The 19204-nt window shown below is 34.4% G+C and overlaps 1 protein-coding gene across 5 annotated transcripts in view; it reads right to left on the bottom strand.

Moving 5' to 3' along the window:
- AHCTF1 (AT-hook containing transcription factor 1) overlaps positions 1 to 19204 on the bottom strand; it is an 84011-nt gene that overhangs the window by 55020 nt on the left and 9787 nt on the right. For 4 of the 5 annotated variants that reach the window (XM_082655773.1, XM_082655774.1, XM_082655776.1 and 1 more), the window contains exons 1-7: positions 14865 to 15141; positions 12759 to 13012; positions 9110 to 9290; positions 4958 to 5165; positions 3191 to 3307; positions 1778 to 1862; positions 291 to 441 (exon numbers count right to left, since the gene is read on the bottom strand). In XM_082655773.1, the coding sequence (XP_082511899.1) occupies positions 291 to 441; positions 1778 to 1862; positions 3191 to 3307; positions 4958 to 5165; positions 9110 to 9290; positions 12759 to 13012; positions 14865 to 15102 (1234 nt within the window). In that variant the 5' untranslated portion in view covers positions 15103 to 15141. Of the gene's footprint in view, positions 1 to 290; positions 442 to 1777; positions 1863 to 3190; positions 3308 to 4957; positions 5166 to 9109; positions 9291 to 12758; positions 13013 to 14864; positions 15142 to 19204 lie in introns of those variants that run through there. The other variant, XM_082655775.1, reaches the window with a different exon arrangement.

The raw sequence follows: 19204 nt of genomic DNA, 5'->3' as shown, positions 1-19204 counted from the left end.
AGACTATTCATACTAGTTACAACTAAAGACCTTTTTTTGTATGTCTGTCTGTTTTGAGAGCTGGATCAAAATACAAGGGTTTCTCATTTTCTTAATCTATTCAATTCTTGAGTTCTACACATGGCAATCTGGAGAGCAAGACATACCTCATATCTCATACAGACCTGAATATATTCCACAATTAGTATTCCAATGAACTACAGAAAACAATACCTGTCATATATCTTAAATCAAGATAAATCTTAAATCAAGTATTCACATGGTATATAATAAGAGTACTTTTAACCAACCTTCATTCATGCCTTCCTCCCTGTCACCATGAGATCGAAATTTCTCTACAGTTTGGCATCCCAACAGTTTGGTATTACCAGTCTGGCCCCTCAAAGGAAACATGCCACCTGTGAGGTCCAGTGTATATCTTTCTTCACAGTACTCTAACCCCTGAAATAGAAAATGTACAACAATCTATATCCTAATAGGATTCTAGGAAAAAGTCATTCTAAAATTAAATGTTCTCCAAAAGAGTTTTCTTACAATACAAAGAAAACAAAAAAGTTAAAAGACTGAAGAGAACAAATTATTGAAAAGGGTTCTAAAATTTTATATAGCATAAAACACAAATAAAAGACTAAATTTAGTCTCCCAAAAATATTACCAAGAAATCTTCTAAAGCTGTTACTGAACACGGGAACCTTCATGCACTACTGGTTGCGGGGGTAAACTGGACCTAAGCATTAAAATTATATATACGTATACTCTAGACCAGCAAACCTACTTCTGTGTTTTCACTGAAGTTCTTGCTCTAAAACAGTAGTCCTTAAATTTTTGTTCGCTGATCCCTGTAACAATCTGACAAAAGCTATGAATTTTTCCCCAGAAAAATGCATACAGTTGCCCCTTGCTGTCCATGAGGGACTGGTTCCAGGACCCTCTTCGGATACCAAAATCTGTGGATGCTCAAGTCCCTCATATAAAATGGAGTAATATTTGCATATAACCTACGCACAACCTCCCGTATACTTTAAATCATTTCTAGATTACTTATAATACCTAATACAATGTGAATGCTACGTAAATAGTTGCTGTGGCACGGAAAACTCAAGTTTTGCTTTCTGGAACCCTCTGGAATTTCCCTCCCCCCCCCCCGCATATTTTTGATCCGAGATTGGTTGAATCCACAGATGTGGAACTGGAGGATTGGGGGGGCGGGGGAGGGACAACGCGGACACTGTGATCATGAAGATGCCACACGTAATTCAGGGACTTCACAAATTCCCTAAAACCCAAACACACACCCTCAAATACTAGGTTAAGAAAGCCTGTTCTAGAGAAGTTAATGTGATGGCTAACCAAATATGGCTATTAGCAGGACCCCACTATTTCCTCAAGAATTCAGCCAGAAAAATAGTCATACAAAACGTAGATGCATTTACCCTCTTTCACAATTGGAAGCGACAAGACTATAAAGTCACCCCATGGCTTACTGCTTGTTATCTTAGAGCAAGAAAGTGGGGTTATTTTTCCTGGCTACCAATTAGGCCACAAGTTTGTCTTGTCTAATTCCCTCATTTTAGAGGAAAGTGACACCTGAAGATTTTAAGATTGCTACCTTGGTAAAATACCAGTCTCCTGATCCCTAATCTAATACTTTTTACATTATATTTCGAATACAGTATTAACTTGAATAGAAGAATAACATTTCAATATCTCAGTATCTTAAAACAGGCAAACAATGAACAAAATGGTACTCTGAACCCATACTATCATTACCATTTACCTCATATAAAATTTGTCCTGATGCCAAACACTTTCTGTCACCAAAGGCCAGCTGAAGCAGATGCAAACTCAAAACATCCCCTTCACTGAAAGAAACAGAAATTAGCTAAGGAGAAATACTGAATATCATATTAGTGCATTAAGCACTTTTTATTGTCCAAATAAATTTAATCTGCATACAATATTGAGTGCATGTGACAAAACTGAGGTCACTGTAAAGAATTTAGTTTTACTTGGCTGTTTTCACAAAATGTAGTCCTTTGAAATAATAACTGATTTAATTATTTATTGATTCTAATTAACTAAAGCTTATGTTGCTTGCATATTTTAGGTGACATCTTATGTGCCTGAGACTATAACTCTTTACTTAATAGTCCTTCTCCCTTTCTTCAATAGGTGTGCTTTACTTAGGCAACACTGGAAGAAAAAATAAATGGGATACAAAAATTGTTCAGATAAACGTCCCTTCTCACTCACCACATGGAGCCTTCACAAGGCACATTACTCAAGCTGCTACCAGCCCACATTACACTCAGATGGATGGAAATACGGATTTCACTTAATGAGGAATATCCCAATAGCTGTCTCTATATTTTTATTTCTATTTTCCTCCAGGATTGACAAAGTGACAAATCAATTCTTCCTTCACTGACTTACTCACTAAAGTGTAAGACAAAACCTCAAAGTGAAGACATCTAACACAAACACCCAAGCTGACCACAATTCATGTACGGACTTGGGAAGAGAAAGTATTAGGAACAGTTATCAAATCATGTCATTTATGCCACAGACTTAACTGTTTCATTGATCATCAAAGAAAGTACTAAACACCAATGAAAAATAAGAGAAAATCAATACCTACACTGTCCTAGCATTGCAAATGAACAAGCTTAACCAGTTTGAAATTAAATTGAAAGGAAAGATTTCTCACAAGCTATAGCTGGAATAAAATTAAAGCTTATGAAAGACGGAAAAATTAACTGAATTAACCCTAAAGATATACTGCAAAAGGCAAGCAGAGGGACTAGAGAACACAGTACAGATACATACACAACAAAGAGAAAAAAGGAATGAGATTATAAAAGAGAAAAAATGTTCTTATGAGAGAACATAGAAGGCCATAAAAATTGCCTAAGGAATAAGAAATTGCCTACTCATGTGTATTGGCTTACTCTCTGAAATAACACCTAAACAGGTCAAGTAAGCACAATTTCTTCTTACTGATATCTCAGCATTACTCAAACATGCAGAAATAATCATTTCCCTTTTAAAGTCATTTCAACTACCACTTTCTAATTCACTGAATTTATGTCACTTTCACTAAAAAGGGACAACACAGTACAAAGCTTTGCAAAGGAAATTAACTGCTACTCCATTCCTGACAAATATTTAAAACCACATGTATCACACTTACCTATCTTGTGTAGACTGAACAGCCCACAAGTAACAGCAATTACGAGGATCGTTCTCAGGTTCTTGAAAAGTGACAGCATATACAGGAACTCTTCCACCTTCCAACTGTGTGTAGTATCTATAACAGGCACAAATATCAGTACACTTCATACTTTTAAGTTATAATTTCATGAAAAGGAAGAAGATGCCTCATGTAAGAATCTGGGTTAGAGCAACTGCTGTTCATACAATCGTCTTATCTTCAAAAATACACAGGGTACAAGACATCAAGACAATGAGCATGGCACCCCATCTCCCAGGTAGAACTGGGAAGGGTTAAAATTACTAAAGCACATGCATATACACATGTGTGAACTAGTCCTTCCAGGCGTGTAAACGTATGCCACGATGTACTGTTCCCCAATAACAGGTACTCTAGAAAGAGATGAAATACTGCCACAACACTCTATTTCAGCTGCTTGGGTTTAGAGTCAATTTCCCCATTACGACAACAGAATGAGTTAGAATCTGAAGAGTTCTCACAAACCCTTTGGAAAAGTATGATCAGTGAAGGATGATAGTGCTAAAGAAAACACTGTAAAAGCCAGGTTCTCCAGGCACTCCTTTGGGAGCTATGCAAAAACAAGAGCTGATAAAAAGGTATCAACAAAGAGAGTTGAGATGGACTTCCCATAGGGAGCTACTAGGCAATAGCATTGCCACTTCATCACTGGCACTGTGCAGAAAAATTTGACTTTGAGGAGGTGCAAGGACCGTTTATGTTTACTTAAGGGGCTAGTAACACTCTAATATCATCAAAGAACCCAACAGTAAAAAATGGGTATAGGTGAGAATCTTTATTTTCTACCTCTCTCTTTTTCCTTCACTTCAAACTTGGCAAATATTTATAACCAAACACAGCCAAGTAGGTACCAATTTGTTGGTGAGACGAACTGAGCAGGAAGTTTGGAAGGGTGAATATTTTGTTGACTCATTTGCAAGAAAAATTACTCAAGAAAATATTCCAATATTACTTGGAAGAAAAAAGAAGAAATAAATATTAAATTGACAACTTAAGAGACAAATAGGTATCTACTTAACTCTTAACAGAGATTAGACTTAAAACCTATAGTGCCTTACCTCCCTCAATAAAGAGTCAATTCCTCAGCAATTTTAACAACATAAAGATTAATAGAAAAGTATCAATATAATTATACTTGGGGGAAGTTTTTGACAGCATAAAAAATTTTTAACACAGTATTTTGTAACTTTTTAAAAAAGCTTTTGTTTTTCTGCGAACTGAGAACTACTACTATTAAACTACCTTACACATATGGTTATGTAGAAAAGTACTTCTGAAGGAATTCATACTATACAAATACGTAGTTTATCTTAATGTAGTCATAGTTACTAGCAAATTGAACACCACAATGACTGCAATGCCTTTATTTCCCCTGGCCGAGCCACACTGCTTGCAGGACCTTAGTTCCCTGACCAGGGACTGAATCCGGGCTACAGCAGTGAAAGCACAGAGTGCTAATCACTGGACCACCAGGAAATTCCCTGAAATGCCTTTTAAATATACTGAATCAACCGAAATTCATGTGCTAGGTCACTCCTTTATTATACAAAGTTATAATTTAATGCAATGGAAAATTACATAGTCATTCAATCATTATCCTATCTTTTCCTGTTTATGTTAATTTTAAATATTAGTAATTGAGAACAAGTTACATTCACAAAGAAATTACCAATAATCACATAATCGAAGAGAAAAAGTTGTACTTACTCTCTTTTCATGCTTTTCATATTCCAAAGTGCTAGATATCCATCAGAAAAACCAACAGCAAGCTGATTTGTCCGGTTTATGTAACTAAGGGTTGAAACAGCTGTTCCTGATGGGCTTACTAATTGAAAACACAGATGGCGTCCCTCTTGTATCACATTTTCTCTGATGTGTGGTACTTCAGCTGGGATACCAGTTATAACTTCAAGGTCTAAAAAATAAATAAGACAAGTAAGATTAACAAACTATAAACATCATAAAAGCAAGTGTGTTGCCCATTATTCAAGCAGCAACTGAAAACTACTGGGGTCAATTAAAATAAGATTAGTGATAATAAAGCATACTGAACTATAAAATAACTGCCTTTATTTTAAATGCTATAATTTTCGAAGTATATTTAATTGTGTAATTTCTTAAAAATCTCATAGTACACATCAAATATTATCTAAAGTAGACTCTTTATTTTAAAAGAATTAAACAATTTCCTTAACAATCATAAATAAAGCTGATGGTTTCTTTATTCAAATTTACAACTAACAACCTAAATATTCCCCTTGGAGAATGGCTGGTTCCAAGTCAGAAGCAGAAAATATATAAGATGAGCCTGGCACATCCTGTGCCAGAAATCTAGGAAGCTATCAAAATCTGAGGGGATGTGTCAGACTACATGAAGGTGCCTTCGTTAGCAAAAACAGAACATTTTTGGGCATGAGAAGAAAATAATGAAAATGAATAAAACACATTAAGTACAATATATAAAACCCCATGAGTTCCTGCCCTCCTTACTTACAAGAGACCTTAATGAATTGAAACACTGAAGGTAGCTGAGTACCAGCTTCTTACTCTGAAAATTAGTACTTAAAGAAATAGTAATATAAGCATTTATTCTCCCTTTTCTGTACAAACTGTATTTCAAGGTGAACAAATGGCCCTAGTTAATCAGAAAATTATTCTTTAGATTAACAGAACTTTAAAATCATCTTTTTTTGCAGCCCTAATGACAAAAGAGACCTAGGCAACAATCTCAGTGGATGAAACAAAGTATGGTTTTTCAACCTTGGCTCCATTGACATCTTGGGTCAGATAATTCTTTGCTGTGGGGGCTGTCTTGTGCTTTATAGGATGTTCACAGCATCCTTGGCTTCTATCTACCAGACGCCAAGTAGCATCATCTCCCTCCAGTATTAATGGCCAAAAATGTCTCCAGATATGACCAAAAATCTGGAGGGCAAAAAATCACCCGAGAACCACTGGTACAAAGGTTGATGGATCATGCTGTCGTCATCTGAACCCACTGATCACTGAATATGAAACAAGACACCATGTGCCTCCTGCTGTGATACATTATGAAATACCCAGCACTTCTGAAGTATACTTGTCAAGTGTTAAATCAATCTAATCAGAGCTAACTTAACAATTGCAGAAAATACAAAATGTAAATGACATCACATGAAGACACACAGATAATTCCAAAATGTGGGGCATTTTACCGGATAACTAACATCTTCAGCAAGTCAGTGGCACTAAAAATAAATAAATGAATAAGGACAGGATAGAGGGAGGACGGCTCTAAATTAATAGACATGAGACGCAAACCATCAAATGTAAGTCCATATTTAATGTCGTTAACAGTGGTAAACCACATCATGATTATGTAGTAAAATAACTGTTATTTGCTTTAGATTAGTACAGAGTAAAAAAGAGAGAAGGGTGACTTCCCTGGTGGTCCAGTGGTTAAGACTCTGTGCTCCCAATGCAGGGGGCAAGGGCTCAATCCCTGGTCTGGGAACTAAGATCCCGCATGCCACACGGTGCAGCCAAAAATAAAAAAGAAAAAGAAGAAAAAAAAAGAAAGAGAGAGAGAGAAGGTGGGGAAAGGGAAATAAAAGAGAACAGATGCACATATGGGTAAATTCTGAAAACTGACTTGAATTTAGGTAACAGGTTTGTGGGAATTTTTATACTGGTCTATCTACTTGAAGATGTTCGAAATGTTTAAATAAAAAAAATTCAGGCCCATTCATTGATATAACTTGTGCAAGAGTAGATTCCCTCAATGCTGTTATGAAGGGGGAAAAAATCCTATCACATTGTACTTGAATGATTACCCTCCTAATCCATTCTGCTTCTGATTTTTTCCCCCAGAAAACAGCAAGTGATTACATTTTGCCAAAATAACTAGTTAATAAATGGAATACTGTAAACTTATTCAAGAGAATAAAGTAGACTCTATGTGCACTGATATGGAAAGATGTATAAGAAATACTGTTAAGTTTGAAAAAGTTGCAAAACAGTATGTATAATATGTTTATCATGTTAGGAACTTCATTTTCTACGTTGTGTGTGTTTCAGTGAAGTCTAAATAGCTGTAATTATAAATTACTTCTGTAAACAAAAAATTAATTTTGCATTAAACCCCAAAACTCAACTTTTTGTATGCTATAAAATTCAATGGCTTCCTAATTCTCAGAATTGAGAAACTGATTCTGATCTTTGATTACAATCCAGAGTTTCATTATAAAATTACCCTTGTGTTGAATTTAACTACTAACTATTGACTCCTGAAATAAAGCATGTTTCAACTCTACTATTTTGATCTGAAGAGTTTTAATTATGAATACAGGTATTTTAATTAGCCTTAGACCTATAGCGATATCATCTACAAAACACTCTGGAACAAAACTCCGTCAAGACAAATTCCTTCATCAATTTTCTACAAAGAGCAGTTAAATCATTTCTAATATTCTACAAATTCATTTTTAGTTACTGTTATTTATACTAATCAATTCTTTTCATTTCAACTTTACCTGGGATTTTATTAAGATCAATCAGATCTTAATACATATTAAATTTCCAGGTATAGTTTCCATCACTATGAGAATTTTTTTTTTCCTTAAGTGCATGTGTGGCCATTATTTCTACCAAATCAAACTTTTTCATGTCATATTTTGCAGATTTAAATTTTGCTCAGATAATCTGGTTCTTCAGTTAATTTCTGGTCAAACATAATTTTTACCACTTGCAGTTTTAATCAGTTTTATTACATACCAACAGTTCTTATTAGTTATACTCATTATAAATTGGGACAAAATACTGATTATTTATATCTATTTCTTAGCTGATCCATAAATAAACAGATCTGCACTAATATTACAGGACTATTTTTTTTAAAGATTTATTATTTATTTATTTATTATATTATTTATCTTTGGCTGTGTCGGGTCTCAGTTGCGGCACGCGGGATCTTCACTGAGGCACACGGGCTTCCCTCTAGTTGTTGTGTGCAGGTTTTCTCTTCTCTAGTTGTGGCGCACAGGCTCCAGGGCACATGGGCTCTGTAGTTTGCAGCACACAGTCTCTCTAGTTGAGGCGCCTGAGCTCAGTTGTTACAGGGTATGGGCTTAGTTGACCCGCAGCACGTAGGATCTTAGTTTCCTGACCAGGGATCAAACCCGAGTCCCCTGCATTGTAAGATGGATTCCCTACCACTGAACCACCAGAAGTCCCAAGAGGACTATTTTAAAAATCAAGAAGGTCCTCAAGGAATAGTCCTTTCCTGAAACTTTATTGGTAATACACACATTTTTAGAAGTTTTTAGGTTAGCTCTGCTCCCTACATAAACCAATCAAGTGTCTCATAAATCACAAAAATAACAAAACAAAAAACACTTGAGGAGATTTATAAATATATGCATTAGTATTAAAGGGGGAAAATTATCTCTCTTCACTTAAGTAGCATTAGTTCTATTTTAGGAAGTTATTTTGTGAGGGAAGACTTTTAAATTACTGTTATTTATTGCTTTATTTCTATCTTGGGCTTACTGTAGGAACAAGATTTTATACCTTTCAGCCCTTCTTCTGGCATTTACTTAATAACTTGAATATATTATCCAAGTGTATATCTGGAAACATACCCCTATCTCTTTCAAGACCTAGTCTATAAACACTTCATCAATAAAGTAGAATAACTCATGCAAAAAATCTCCATAGTGCCCAAAACAATAAAATAGGAGCAAACATTTTTTTTAAAAAAGATACATAAAGAAGTTTTCTATGTAACATTTTCTGACTATTAAAAAAAAAAATCAATCCATTGCATCAGAATACTCAGGTGCTTAATTTCTGGTTTCAAGCAAAGAATGACTAATTAATTACCTGATGCCTCTACTTCATTCTGATTGCATGACACGTCATCCAAACACAGGTCAATAAGAAGGATCTGTCCAACATCAGTTACCACAGCTGCCACACCAAAAAGCCATCGCAGGCTTGGGTGTAAATGCTGAGTACTTGCACTGGCTCCTCCATGATTAATTATAGGTTCAATAGCTGTTACCTAGAAAGCAGAATATATCATTTGCTTTTCTTATACAAAGTGAGAAAACACAACAAATTTTGAGGTTAAAGCAGGTATTAGTTATACAGATGTTAACATTTTCCAATACAGAATCATAAATCTGCATTTGATACTTGCAAATCTGAATAACATAAAGAAATGTTCAGATATAACAAGAATCACATGGTGCAGTTGGAATAATAACTGATGTTTATCAAGACTTTACTATATTCCAGGCATTATGCTAATCAATTCACAATAACCCTTTGATATCAGACTATATATAATTATCTCTGTTTAAAGATGAAACACCCTGAGGCTTAGAATAGCCGAGTTATTCAAGTCACACAGTCATTAAGTATAAAACTGAAACCTAGATTTTTCTCACTTTAAAACTCTTAACGAGCTACTGTATAAGTATATAGCCTCTTCTCTAAGGAAGACTAAAAATAAATCATTCCAGATAAATTTACTGTTTACACTTTTTTAAAAAGGTCCTTTTTATGCCCTAAAGCCTGAAGAGGTCTAACCTTCTTTAAAAGGGCTACATTATAATGGACTTCACACAAAGCTTTGGCAGTAACTGGATCACTGACATTTAACAAGGACTGAAATTACTTAAAGAAAATCATACTGTAGCTACATTATGGAGTTGTATTTTTCCTCTTCATCTCATGAGTCAAATTTTAAATGTCTGTACCTAATAGTCTGTATTTTAGTTTACACTTAGCTTTCCTTCTGTTTCTTATTAATTCACAAAAATTAATTAGGTATGATATTTGATAATTAAGTATTTGGTGATTTCTACTATAATACTGATGAATATCCTAGAAAGAAAAGAGGAAATTTGCTATCAATGGTTTATGTGTTAATGTAAGGTTAAAGTTTGTTTCAGGTTGTAATTTATTATTACAGACAAAACCCTGACTTTCTCAATATTTCATTAGTACACAAAACATTCCTTAGTGTTTCTAATTCTGAAAGCTGTAATTTCATGGATTGTCTTCCTTTTCTAAATTATGTAATAATGTCTATAAATACTAAAGCATGTTCTCTTTAATTCCTTCAGTGAAGGGTAAGGGATCTGTTTGCATTCCTCATATAAATACTATACATGAAGTTATCGACAATGCTACCTTAATTAATTTTAAAGTGAGGCAGTTAAAAATTTAATTTAAGAGGGGATACTGTGCCCTAGTCAAAAAAGAGCTAGTTGACTGAACTCCTTTTGAAGGTATCTATCACTCCTCTCCCAATCTTTTCCTTCCCCTATATTCCATGTGATATCAACCATTCATCCAATTAAGCAACCAATAATTTATCTAATTCTTATTCCTTCTCAATTACTCTTATCCAAATGATCAACAAGTCCTGTCCATGTTACCTCTGGAATCTACTTTGAATCTGTCCCATCTTCTCCATTTCTTATGCCACTTCCTCGGTTCAGTCCATCATCCTTATTTACCTGAACTACCCCAACCAAATAGCTTTTTACACTACAATTCCACTTTAAATTTAAAATGATTTCACCACAGACTTTAAGAGGAGGCCCCTAACTGCAAATAAGGCCATTCACAATCTCAATCCTCACCATTTCTGGCACCCACTTCCTCCTTCCCTTCTCGCCCGCCGTTCTAAATAACGTTAGTTTTCCAAATGTTCCATACTCTGTGACTTTTTACACTTTGGTCTCTTTGCCTAAAATGTCCAACCTTTTTGAACAGAAATCATCCAGGTGTTCTCCACGTTCCAAGTGCTAAAGTTATCAAAGCACTTATTATATTTATGCTATCATCCTATAATCTGTCTTCTCCCACTAGACTACAAGCCTTTTTGGACAGCATGTACCAAGTTCAATTCATCTACTTACCCCCAAAATCTAGCACATAGCTTGATTTACAGTAAGCACTCAATAAATTGCCAAAAATAATTCTGTCTTTAAAATCATCATCACTGGCAAGTACATATAAGATACCAGGCTATAAATTACTTCAGACCCCACATTAGCCCACTGGGTTGGCTTCCTCACTATAAAAACATTATTATTTTGTCATTAAGCTCCCTTTTAACTTTAAAAATTCTATTCTATGACTATATACATTACATACATATATATGCATACATAGTTACATATACTTTTGTGTGTAAAGTGCATACTTCTTTCACACTGGAAGAAAAAGAATTCTACTCTTCCATGATTTTTGTCTGTGTGTATTTGTAAGTGTATACATTTTCTCACCATGTAAAAAGAGCAGTAATAAATCTGCTGAAGAAACAACCTGAATTCAAAGAACTTCTATAATTACTACTGGATAAGATGCCTGGCATATCAAGGCATACATATGTTAGAATTAATAAATGGTGAATATAAATGAACTCACTATTTAAATATATTATTCACATCTTAAATGGTAATAAAGACATATTTTACATACTGCTGCAAGGCTACAGTCTCAAATTAAAAGAGAAAAAAACAGACAAGGAAAAAATGGCATAGTAATGAATATAATATTTTTATAAACTTTTGGTATCCTCATAAAACACAACTGGATGTAAGAACAAAACTCAGATGATACTTTTCATATATAAGAACACTACATGTCATCACTATTTTTACTCTGTAATTTTCTAACCAAGAATAAGGAAGTTGTACTTTAATTTTTTTTTAATTTCATTGATTTACATTGTGTTAATTTCTTCTGTACAGCAAAGTGACTCAGTTATACATATACATAGACATATATTCTTTATATATATACACATATTTTCTTTTCTATTATGGTCTGTCACAGGATATTGAATACAGTTCCCTGCGCTATACGGCAGGACCCTGTCGTTTATCCATCCTGTACATAATAGCTTGTCTCTCTGAATATCAAGCTCCCATCCCTTCCCTCCCCGACCCACCCCTATCCCACCTGTGGCAACCACAGTCTGTTCTATCTCTGAGTCTGTTTTTGTTTCATAGATATGTTGATTTGTATCATATTTTAGACTCCACATATAAGTGATATCATATGTGGAGTCTAAAATATGATACACTGAAATATTTTAGAGTCTAAACATTAGACTTTCTAATATTTCTGACTTACTTTGCTTTGTATGATAATCTCTAGGTCCATCCGTGTTGCTGCAAATGGCATTATTTCATTCTTTTTGATGGCTGAGTAATATTCCATTGTGTGTATATGTGTGTGTGTGTGTGTGTGTGTGTGTATACACACACACACACACCCCACATCTTCTTTGTCCAAAGAAAGTTTTATTTTAAATGTTATGTTGTTTTGATAATATATTTTTAACCTCTTTATTTTAAACTTTTTAATGAAAAACAACAAACTTCCATAAAAGTAATCTAATTACAAATGTATATAGCTCAATGAATTTTCACAAAGTGAACACACCCATGTAACCAGCAGGGGTTCGGTTTTGAAAGCAGAATGTCCACATATCTTAAGCAGTACCTACCCTTCCAGGAAGAACAACTGCTTTAACCACTCTTGATAAACCAAGGTCATAAAGACAGAGAACACTCCCTTCTGCTTCTTCCAATCCAATTAACAATCCAGTTCTCTTCTGCCAAGAGAATTCTTTCACAGCTAGGACTATAGGAGGCTGTTCATTCACTCCACTGAATCTATATGCAGACAACCGCTCTCCTGTTAGAGAGTTTACTACCTCAAGTTGCGGACCACAAGCCAAGCAAGCAAGTCCATTTTTCCCTAGAAGAAAAAAAACAAAAATGTTGCTTATTTTAATATTGTATATATACAACAAAACTAAATAGCAGTTAGCTCTTTTACATATATAATATACAGCCATTATCTCCAAACTGAAATCTAAGCATTTACAGAAGAGTGGTCCTCTAATTAGTAAAATAAACTGAACAACTACTAATGCAATAATAATAAAGTAACCATTCAGTAAAGGTACCATGTTATATGCTTAAATACATTATCTCACTTACTCCTTGTTACACCTCAATACAGAAATAAGGCAACTAAACTTTCATACAACTGTATGAATGAATGACTTGCCCAAAACCCACATGGCTACAAATACCAGAGCCAGAAGTGGATCGCAAGTCTGTTTAACTCCCAAACTCATATTTTTACTACATTATACCTTAAGAGTTAAACTAGGTGCTATGGGAGTTATAAAAGTATAACTCATGATTCTGTCACTGAAGAGTTCAAAATCTGAGAAGACGAGACATAACCAGTATAATAATAGGAAATATCAGAAGCCCTTCTTGGCCTCTGACTAGTCATGTCTGGATTTTATTCTTCATGCAATCTAAAGTAACTGGAGGGTTTTAAGCAGGACAGTGACAATCTGATTTACATTTTTAAATGTTAGTCCAGATGCTAAGCAGAGAATGGACAATAAGGTGGGACCAGAGCAGAAGTAGGGAGATGGTACCTTATGCTTATGGTGGCCATGAATAGAGAAAAGGGGATTGACTGGAGATTCATCTCAGAGGCAGAACTAAAAGGATTTACGTGCTGATGAATAATATATAGGCAGGTGAGTAATACAGAAAAATCAAGAACTAGACCCTGAATTTTCCCTTGAACAGCTAGATGAATGATGTTAATTTTTACTACTAAATTTGTGATGTCTACCATGCATCCAAATAAATAGCTGTATATACTAGATTATAGCTGAGAGAGACTAAAGAGTTTTAAAAAAAATAGCATGGCACAGTGGGGACCAAGAATGCATGGGTTCAAAGCTCATTTTTGCCACTTGCTTTCTATGTAACTGGGACCAAGTTACTTAACCTATTTGATTCTCAGTTACATAGAATAGTGCCTAATTAGAGAAACCTAGTAGTTACCTCAATGAAAAGTTGTTACAGTACCTAGTATGTAAGAGTAGTACTGTTATTACCTTCAATATTCAAGAGAATAGCACTATAAATAGCTAAATTACTGATCTATACGTTTTGTTGTCTTCCTGCTAGGCAGGACGGCTATAAAATTCATTTTCAGAAAAGTCTTCTGCAACATATTTCACTAGACTGAAATCCATAATTTAATGGCTTCTCTGGTCTAATTCTCTGCTGTATTATATAATGTAAAACATCATTATTATTAAGATCTTGTTCAGATTAATAGAATTAAGAAATAAGACTTTCAGAATATATTGTATCACCTAGGGCACTACAATCAGGTTTTTCTACTCGTAAGACTGTTCACGTTCTAATCTAAACTCATCACCGATAAAACTTACTAATTATAAAGGAAAACCAGCCATGTATCATTTCTACTTTCCAAATGCAGATACTCAATATTAAGAGATATAAAATATATGGTATTGCAAAAAGGAAAAATGAACTGTAATACCCCAGGAGATTCAATGACAATGTGCTCAAGTAGGTAGAAATTAACACATATGTAGTTGTAGATGTAATATAGTTATATAAGACCACTCTAAGCAGTTCTGCTTTTTTTCTTCCACTTTAAAGGAACTGCAATATATGCTTAATATTATTTATCTTAATATATGTTTATTATTAATCTTATTAAATTTAGCAATAATGTTGCTAAATTTTCAGCAACATTATTTTACCTGCAGCAAACTTTCCACGAAGCACAGATTCTAATGTTATTTCATCTTCTCCAAGGGCTTGGATAGTCACTTCTGGGAATTGTGCTGTTACAGTCACTTGGGCTGTTAGGTCTCGCATACTTCCACTGCAAACATTTTTTAAAGTACGATTATTATGATATATTTGTACTATAAGACACCTGATTATCTCTAACCAAGGGGAAAGGGAAAAAAGAAAAGAAAAAGAAAAAGCTACCATACAAAAGTAAACAAACTGAAACTAAAATCTGATTATGAACTACACATTATGTGCTTTGGGTCTGAGACATTCTCTCCTAAGAAAGTATTTCCCAAACAGCCTTAGGAGGGTAAAGATTCATTAAGCCAGATGTCCTAAGGACATATATGAGTGCCTAGATTCTTCGAAGACTGGGTTCAACGCAATTAATCTTATTGCTTCATTTACTCTCAAAGAACATTTCACACACAAAACAGGAAAAATTGCTATTATTTTAGGAAAGTTACCACTACAGTAAAAAAGGAGAAAGTGCATGAAAAATGTCCAAACCCACAGTAACCTCAGGAATTGAGTTCGGCACATGTCTTTAACTGCACAGAAAAAAATCTAAAATTATCTTTCATTTACAATGTATACAACAGTAGATTTTCTAAATGACTCTTCCATTGTAAACAATGAAAAATGATGGCTGAAACATAAAAGTATCTTTTTGAAAGATTACGGAGTTGGCAAAGCCAAAAGTGGAAACAGTAGGAATTTTGGAAAATATATAAGCTGGCTTGGGTCTTGAGGGTTAGCTACTAAATCCGGTTCTGGTGACCCTGATCTTGTTTTGAGCATCCTGAGGTCCACAGAGGCTGAAGAAAAAGCTTAGGGCTAACCCCCCCACCCCCATTAAACTCCATAGGGCTATATCATCAGCATAAAGGTGAATGAGACAAACACCCTCTGTGCAGGACTGCGAGCAATAAAGCTGCTCATTTTGACCATGGCTGAAAGTTTCTACACAGAAAAAGAAAATTTCCCTTCATACAAATTAGTGGCCAGAATTCAAGCTATGGTACCAGAAAATACTCAGGTGAAGAATATTATAAAGTAGTTTCAGGTTGGTAATGCTCCAAGCAACCCACAGAAACCACCAAATATTTGAACTGAACTCTTTGGAATCTCAAAGAGTTCTCAAAGATGAAGTTCCAAAGAAAATGAGCTTACAATCAAAATTACAAAACTTTAACAAGGATATCAGGATCAACAGCCAGCAGAATCAGGCTATCAAAGACTTCATTCAGATACTGAAAAGATCAGAGAACAGAAAATAAGTATGTTTAATAGGTTTAAAGAAATCAAAGATTTAGTTTGCTAATGAGGAATAAACTTTAAAAATTATAATGAAGGGGCTTCCCTGGTGGCGCAGTGGTTGAGAGTCCGCCTGCTGATGCAGGGGACCCAGGTTCGTGCCCCAGTCCGGGAAGATCCCACATGACGCAGAGCAGCTGGGCCCGTGAGCCATGGCCGCTGAGCCTGCGCGTCCGGAGCCTGTGCTCCGCGATGGGAGAGGCCCGCGTACCAAAAAAAAAAAAATATATATATATATATATATATATTATAATGAAAATTGGTCAAGTAGATTTGGGGGGGAAAAAAGAACTTCTGGAATGAAAAATGAAGTAAAATTTAGAACTCAATGGGGAAAAAACCTCAATGGAGCAATGAGAATGTAGCAGCTACAGTGCAACAATATGAACAAACATCAGAGTATATTATTAAACAAAAGTAGAGAAAATACATGCAGAATTACATTTATATAAAGTTTAAAAGACTACAAAACTAAAAAAAATATTTCCTAAGAATACAAACACATGTAGCAATAGTATGAATAACACAAAGGAAACCATAAATACAAAGTCCACAATAGTAGCTACCCATGAGAGGAGAGAAAGGGGAATGGAATGGAGAATACACAAGGGACTCCAGGTAATGGTAATTTTCTTTTTCTAAAACTTGGTAGCGAGAACATAGGTATTCTTTGCATCACGGTTCTCCATAACTTACAAATATTCTTTTGTACCTACTTAAGTCAATAAAAACAAACTCAAAAGATAAGAAAAGCAGTGGAGAGAGAAAATGTAGCACAGAGAGACAAAGAGATGAGTAGTTAAAAGTTACAGGCAATACAGGGAGAAAATCTAACATACGTTTATTCAGAATCCCCCCAAAATATAACATGAATGGCAAGGAGGAGGCAATATTCTAAAAGATATTTCCCAGATTTGTAGAGACAAACTAATTCTCTGAAATCAGGAAGACCAGTGAATCCTAGGTCAAATAAAAAGAAATGACTTTTCAACAACAGTGGAAGTCAGAAGTCTGGAATATCTTCAAAATTCTAAGCAAAAATAGTTGTCAACATACAGTTTATATATCACTGAAATTATCCTCAAAAACAAATATGAAAACACATTTTTGGACAAAAACTGAGTTTAGCACAAACAGATCCTCCCTTAAAGGGAATTCTAAAAGAAGGCTTCAGGTAGAATAATGATCAGACACAACTTCTGAGACACAAAAGAATGGTGTGTCAAAGTACTGGTAAATAAATGGAAAAATCTAAAATATGGACAACATAACAGCAACAATAATAATGGTCAAGTACTGGATTTAAATAAAGCATCTGTAATCCTCTTGTTGTCTTGAGAATGAAGAGACATTTGACTTATTTTAGACTTTGTTACATATCCAAGTTGAAAATATATATAGGAAGAGGCATACACAAGAACGTATATATTAGTAGAAAGTTTCCTTAATAGGAAAATACTAAAAATAACCAAACAAAATAAAGAGAAATTTGCTTTATCAGATTATAAAAACATATTATTATTCAATACATTATAATAATTAAAACTGTAATAATAATATGCTAGTAATGGACAAATCGATCAATGAAACAGATAATTTAGACACAGAACCACAAAAATTTAGTAGATGATATAAGCATATTTGGGTATTTCAAATCGGAGCAGAAGTATGGACTATTCAATTAATGTTACCAGTACAATTTGTTCCAGCAAAGAAGTTACACATTGGTAGAGCAAACTTATACACACATTACCCACACACATACTACACACTCCTCCCCTAATATCTAGAAAATGAATAAAAGTATATGTGTGTGTGTGTACATCATGAAACAATACAGAAGAAAGAAGGTGAGTTCAAAAAATCCATAGAATTCTAATATCCTTCAGTTTGGAAAGAAGTAAACTAAAAGGGTGAATAGATAACCCTAGGAAAATTCCAGGTCTAGAAGCCTCTCATTACATACTACATACCATTGAACCTCATCAGTGGGCCATCTTCCAGGGCACTGTGCTGCTTTATTGGGAGAAAGGCATTAACATCCAAAGGAGTCTCCCTGGCAGGAGAGTAATACCAACTACAAGTCATTTTACTAGGTACATGGTTACCCAGCAGGGACTACACACAATTGTAACACTCAGCCCAAGCCATTCTCAGAAAATAAAATCAATACTATCAAACTGAAACCTATGTCAAAACAATAGTTAACAGCCACTCTTAACAGATCTTTCTTTAAAAAAAAAAAAAAACAAAAAAACCCAAACACCACTCTTATAAAGAAATGACTGATGTGTTAAAAGAATTATCATAAGCTTAATAATTCCTGTCCTTTAATTTTAGTTTTTTCTTATAAAATTAATTTCCTAAAAAATAACATTTATAGTCTATTGCATTTCATAAAACTAGTCTCTGTATGAAATCTTATACCTATATATCTGACTACAGAGATGTCTGAAATACAAAACATTAGTACTATTTACTTTTGTGTGACCCAAATTTGGGGTGATTTGTTCCTTTCTTTATACTTTTTTGGTATGGCTTGGATTTTTTTAAAATGTTTTTCATTTTTATAAAATGAATTAAGTAAAGAACTTTTTAAAAACAAAAAAATCTAAAACAAAAAACTTTGAAAATACAGGAGATATTTATATAATCTAAGATGGGAAGAAGGTGCAAATCAACCTAATATTCACTAACAATCAAGAAAATGCCATGTTAAATCATGATACCATTTTTGCCAATCACTGTTAAAGGTATAGAGAAAACACACATGTGCTTATACACTCTTGCAGAAACATAAACCCCCAAAGCCTTTTTGGAAGATAATTTGCCAGGCCCTAATTTTATGCGGACAAATCTTTTGACTTGGTAATTCTAGAATTTTTATTTCCTACAGGTAAAAAACTTTACCTCATTATCGTATCACACCAGATCACCAGGAGAAAGAGATCCCTGCTACTCCATGGCTTCAAATACTGTACGACAG

This window comes from Grampus griseus, assembly GCF_964374135.1.
Source record: "Grampus griseus genome assembly, chromosome: 1".
Classification (NCBI taxonomy): domain Eukaryota; kingdom Metazoa; phylum Chordata; class Mammalia; order Artiodactyla; family Delphinidae; genus Grampus; species Grampus griseus.
Note: the sequence above shows the minus strand (reverse complement) of the source record. Positions and strands in the feature narration are given on the sequence as shown.